Below are 6,000 nucleotides of genomic sequence, written 5' to 3' on the forward strand. Positions count from 1 at the left end.
CAAGTACCCATGCCTCAGAACCATACAACCACACGGGTGGTATTAGTTATCTTCTAAACTCCTTAATTAATCCAAAGTAGCAACTGTTTGCCAGTATTATTCTTCGCTTTATCTCAAAACTGGTGTCATTCGTTTCGGTTATGGCGGTGCCGAGGTAGATAAAGTTACTGACTATCTCAAAATTGTGGTTCCCAACTTTTTCTATTTTCTTCATCTACTCGGTTGTGCAAAGCTTTTTGGGAGTTGAAACCATCAATTTCGTCTTATCTCCATTTACTGCCAGACGCATTTTCACTGACTCTCTTTCGATTCTTTCAAAGGCTGCAGTTACTACTTCCGGTGACCGACCTATGATATCGATGTCGTCGGCATAGGCGAGTAGCATGTGTTCTCTTGGGATTAGTGAAACATATCTATTCAAATCTGCATCTCGTATAATCTTCTCCAGCAGGAGATTAAAAAGATCACACGATAGGCTGTCTCCTTGTCTGAAACCTCGTTTGGTATTAAATGGTTCGGAGAGATTCTTTCCTATTCCTACTGAGGAACGCGTATCAGCAAGTGTCATCCTGCAGAGTCTCATTTTAATTTTGCAGGGATACCAAACTCAGACATGGCTTGAAATATTTTTGAATGTAAAGGGGTATCGAAAGCGGTTTTGTAGTCGACAAAGAGATGGTAAGTGTTGATTTGTATTTCTCGACTCTTTTCCAAAGCACTGATAGGGCCCAATTATGTCATTGACTTTTGGTTTTAATCTTTCACACTGCACGCTCGAGAGTATCTTGTATGCGATGGGGGGAGACTTATTGCACTGTAGTTGGCACATTCCGTCTTGTCTCTTTTCTTGTGTACGGGACATATTATGCTGAGGTTCCAATCATCGAGTATGCGTTCTTCTAGCCAGATTGCGCAGATAAGCTGATGCATACGCCTTATCAGCGTGTCGCCTCCGGTCTTAAATAGCTCAGCGGGTAACCCGTCGCCACCAGCAGCCTCTTTGATCTTTAGTAGGGTCACTGCTACTTGGACCTCATTCTGACTAGGAGGTAAACATTCTATACCATCATCAGGGATTGGTTCTGCGGTATCCTCTTCGCCGCCAACGTCGGACACTAGCAGTTGGGTAAAATTTTCTTTCCATATCCTCAGCATGTTATCTGTGTTAGTTACCAGATTTCCTTCTTTGTCTCTGCAGGAGGATGTGCCTGCACTAAAGCCATCGGTTTGATGTTTAATTCTTTGGTAGAATTTCCGGACTTCATTCTGACTCCTGTACATCTCAATTCGCTCGCACTCACGTCTTTCCACTTCCTTTACTTTCTGCGTAATAGACGTTTCTCCTTTTTTTCTCCCGACACCTGTCCTTCATCTGGCGCATTGCTACTAACTGCAGGGTAGCTCTTTGTGCCGCATTATTGGCTTCAGTAGCATCTCGACGCTCTTGGTCGTACCATTGGTTTTGTTTTGGGAGGCTTCCGGTACCCAAGTACGGATATCGCGGCATTTTCCATGAAGTGGGCAATAGTTAGCCCCATTATATCATCGCAACAAGGAGTGCTTTCATCAAGCAATTGAGTCAGTCGAGAGGAGTATGCCGTTGCCATCTGTTAACCCAGCAGCTTTTCAATGTCAAGCTTCCGTGTAGTGTCAGATCGTACTTTCCTCGCCATGTTCAAACGGGTGCGAACCTTTGCTGCAACAAGGTAATGATCCGAATTTATATTGGCTCCTCGGATTGATAGTACATCTAACACTCTGGATGAATGCCTTCCATCTATCACAAGGTGATCAATTTGATTTTTGATCGGCTGACAGCCATGTGGCTTTGTGAATATTTGGATGTTGAAATCTGGTGCTGCTAACTACCATGTTTTTGCCGCGGTGAAATCTATTAGCCTTAACCCATTATCGGACGTTATCTCGTGGAGGCTAAACTTTCCGACTGTTGGACCAAAGATGTCTTCCTTCCCTATCTTTACTATAAAATCTCCTAGAAAGTATCCTTGGTCTTCTGTGCCAATTTAGTTGGTATTATTTTTGAGGGAGTTTTCTTTCATGTTTCGTTTTTAGCAATAAAAACGTGATAAATGGAACAGCATTAATCTAAAAAAGGAGCTAATTTTGCCTTTGTTTTTTAATATTTAATAAAATAAAGATATTTTATTAAAGCTTTTCACACCTTGTGGTCATCTAGTTGCGTTCAAGATCATGTGCGTTCGGTTGACATTTACCACAGCGATGACTATAAAACCAAAGGTTTCCCAACTTATCTATTAGTTGGCAACCGTGGGTTATTCTATTTATTAATAAGATCCCTATTTGGTTTTAAATCAAAATGTTTTTAAAAAATTTGGTCGAAAGTTTAACCGGACTGTAGTTTTTGGGATTTCATCCCTTCATCAGCAGTATTCTTCGACAAATTACATCGTCAATAATCAATGTTATAAGCTTAGGCAAAAATGAGAAAACACTTTGCTCATAACTTCGAAGAAAGCTGGCGGTAACAATTTTGAAAGCATTTCGATTTTTATGCAGCTCCGCAATTTGCGGATAGACTGCATAAAGTCTGTTCCATTTTTCACAACTATTCCGAAAGCTGAACAGAGCACACTGTACTGCGATTCTGTAACTTTAGATGGGAATGCTGTCAAACTCCATATAAAAAATCGTGGGCCAAACGAGAACTCTGCTTGTAGTACGGAAAATGTTAAAAAAGTGTAAGGGCAACGCATGAAACCGTTGTCGGCATTATTTTTGTTTGTTTTATTGTTTTCAATGTTTCTTCTTTTTCGTCTTTTTGTTATACTACTTGTGAAAAATATATAAAACCATAAGTGCAGATGAAAAACGTCTTTTGGTGTGAAAATAAAAATTTCGCCATTTCGCTCGTGAAACAATTAAACGTTTCAGCCACTATATCGAAAGTAGAATAGAATACCTACCCTTAAGGGGTAGTCGAAATGTTTGTTACCACAAGAATGCATTGACATATCCTAAGTGAATTTTTCGCTCGCAGGTACGCATCTCATTGGCGAATTTTTGGTTGCATCTACGAACGAAAATGAATGTTTTGGGCCCTTTATTCTATTCAGCACATATGTACTTTATTAGCCAAAAATGATTAAAAATCATCCAAAATAGTAAATTGATGTTTGTTGCTATCTTGAAGTCTACACAGCTATTTTCCATCAGAGTTAGAAAAGTCTTGGCTGCAACCGAAAATTTCGCTAGAGGTGTATACCCAGGTTTATAGCGAAAATCGTTTAGTTAAATTTATCGACCACAAAATCTGTTGCGCTTACGATAAAGGTCGAAATAAAATGAGTTCGTTGAGATTGGTTTTTTTGAGCGTCGCGTTGCAAAAATGCAACTCTGCATACAAATTCCACAAAAGTATCGCAGAAAAGTTTAACAATTTTCAACTTTGACTTAATTCTGTGCTGCCACACGTAAGTAGGCAGCACAGAATCGTCAAAATTAAATTGTTTAACTTGTGCTAGTTGATATTTCACATTTGTTTGCAAAGTTGGATTTTTTAATGGAAGCTCCTCTTCGCCTTCATTCTGTTTAGGCCTTACTGCTATTATGTATTCCTCCTTAAAAGAAAATAAGTAAAATCGTGCTAAGTTCGGCCGGGCCGAATCTTTTATACCTTCCACCATGGATCGCATTTGTCTCATTTGTCTTTTCCCGATATCTCTTCTTAGCCAAAAAAAGGATAAAAGAAACGATTTGCTCTGCTATTAGAGCGATATCAATTTATAGTCCGATCCGGACTAAAATTAAAGTACATGTTGGAGAGCTGTGCAAAATTTCAGCCAATTCGAATAAGAATTGCGCCCTTTGGGAGCACAGGAAGTAAAATAGAGAGATCGGTTTATATGGGAGCTTTATCAGGCTATAGGCCGATTCAGACCATAATTCCAACGCATGTTAATGGACATGAGAGGATCCGTCGTACAAAATTTCAGACAAAAATAATTGCGATCTCTAGAGGCTCAAGAAGTCAAGATCCCAGATCGGTTTATATGTCTGCAATATCAGGTTATAGACTAATTTGAACTATATTTGACACAGTTGTTGAAAGTCATGACAAAACACGTCATGCAAAATTTCAGCCAAATCGGATATAAATTGCGCGCTTTTGTGGCTCAAGGAGTCAAGATTCAAGATCGGTTTATATGGCAGTTATATCAGGTTATGGCCCGATTTGGACCATACTTAGCGCAGTTGTTGGAAGTCATAGCGAAACACGTGGTGCAAAATTTCAGCCAAATTGGATAGGAATTGCGCTCTCTAGAAGCTCAAGAAGTCAAGACCCCTGATCAGTTTATATGACAGCTGTTTCAGGTTATGGACCGATTAAACCATTCTTAACACATTTGTTGGAAATCATAACAAAACACGTCACACAAAATTTCAGACAAATCGGATAAGAATTGCGCCATCTAGAGGCTCTAGAAGTCAAGATCCAAGATAGGTTTATATGGCATCTATATCAAAACATGGACCGATATGGCCCATTTTTAATCCCAACTGACCTACACTAATAAGAAGTATTTGTGCAAAATTTCAAGCGGCTAGCTCTACTCCTTCGAAAGTTAGCGTGCTTTCGACAGACAGACGGACGGCCTGAAATTTTTCTTAAGTATTTTTATTTTAAAACATCAGAAATGTAAATAAAATGTGCACAATTATTTAAGAAAAGTTTTAATGTGTATTTATTCGAAAAAAAACTTTGGCGGAATAGTTTTTTCATATTAGAAAAGCGCGCTTTTATATTGATTGTGCACCCGTACTCAAACGCTACTCTAAATATTTTGTTTTTTAATTTAGAATCTGATTGCAGACAGACCTAACACAACATTACTATCCATTTACTTGGGGTAGGTTTAAATTTATCATTTGAATTCTTTTTCGTCCTGTTTCCTTTCATTTTATGTGTGTGCATGAACTTTTAGCAAGTCACTATTCTATTTAATATGTCATTAATAATGTTTGTATTTTTTTAGGAAGGAATGGATTGGGTGTGCAAGAATATGAAAAAATAATTGAGTGTTGTTGTGTTGGTATAATCTGCGTCGAAATTAAATCCATTGCACGGAGTTATCACATAATTCGTACTAATTTAGAACGTTTTAAAATTGGTTTTATCAGGTACTAATTGTTATTTATAAGAATTTTTTAATAAAAACTTAGAATTAAAAACATTGCAATATCGTTTATGTTTTGCATTTTTATTTATTAATCGTTCACCGTAGGAGGAGGCCACCGTAGTGCAGAGGTTAACATGTCCGCCTATGACGCTGAACGTCTGGGTTCGAGTCCTGGCGAGACCTTCAGAAAAAATTTTCAGCGGTGGTTTTCCCCTCCTAATGCTGGCAACATTTGTGAGGTACTATGCCATGTAAAACTTCTCTCCAAAGAGGTATCGCACTGCGGCACGCCGTTCGGACTCGGCTATAAAAAGGAGGCCCCTTATCACTAAGCTTAAACTTGAATCGGACTGCACTCATTGAAATGTGAGAAGTTTGCCCCTGTTGCTTAGTGGAATGTTAATGGGCAAAATTTGCATTTGCATTGATTAATCGTGAACCAGAGAACACTTTTAAATGTCTTACTTTTAATTTGATTCGTATTTAGAAAAATTAAATTTTTTTATGTGCGGCCAAGATAGAATCAAATAAAAGGTATAGTCAGCCGACCAACAACAAGAAGTATAGTCAGACGACCAAACAATCAGAAATTTAGGACAAAATAGGTTACGCTTAAAAAAATTTAAAAAACTACACCTTGGGGCACAAAAGGAATCAATTTTGTTGCTACTTCAAATTTACGTTATATTGACCCATCGTTCGAATCGCGCGTAATTTCTGACTTTTCTACTGGATGAGAAATCGCATTGGACATAAGCATGTCTCGTTTTTCCCCTTTACTATAGCCGACGATTCAAAATTGGGTCCAGATATGACGTAATATTTCCCGAACTCCATGCGG

The 6,000-nt window shown here is 38.4% G+C and overlaps 1 protein-coding gene across 3 annotated transcripts in view; it reads left to right on the forward strand.

Annotated features, from left to right (window-relative positions):
• The window catches only part of LOC106092078 (ADP-ribosylation factor-like protein 3), a 79,370-nt gene extending 74,142 nt beyond the window's left edge, over window positions 1–5,228 (forward strand). Inside the window, exons 5-6 of one of the 3 annotated variants that reach the window (XM_013258832.2) lie at window positions 4,840–4,889; window positions 5,016–5,228. In XM_013258832.2, the coding sequence (XP_013114286.1) occupies window positions 4,840–4,889; window positions 5,016–5,046 (81 nt within the window). In that variant the 3' untranslated portion in view covers window positions 5,047–5,228. The remainder of the gene's footprint in view (window positions 1–4,839; window positions 4,890–5,015) is intronic. The other 2 variants (XM_013258834.2, XM_059361820.1) reach the window with 2 other exon arrangements.
• The last annotated feature ends 772 nt before the right edge of the window (window positions 5,229–6,000 follow it).

The sequence above is a fragment of the Stomoxys calcitrans genome, chromosome 2 (assembly GCF_963082655.1).
Source record: "Stomoxys calcitrans chromosome 2, idStoCalc2.1, whole genome shotgun sequence".
In the NCBI taxonomy this organism is placed as follows: domain Eukaryota; kingdom Metazoa; phylum Arthropoda; class Insecta; order Diptera; family Muscidae; genus Stomoxys; species Stomoxys calcitrans.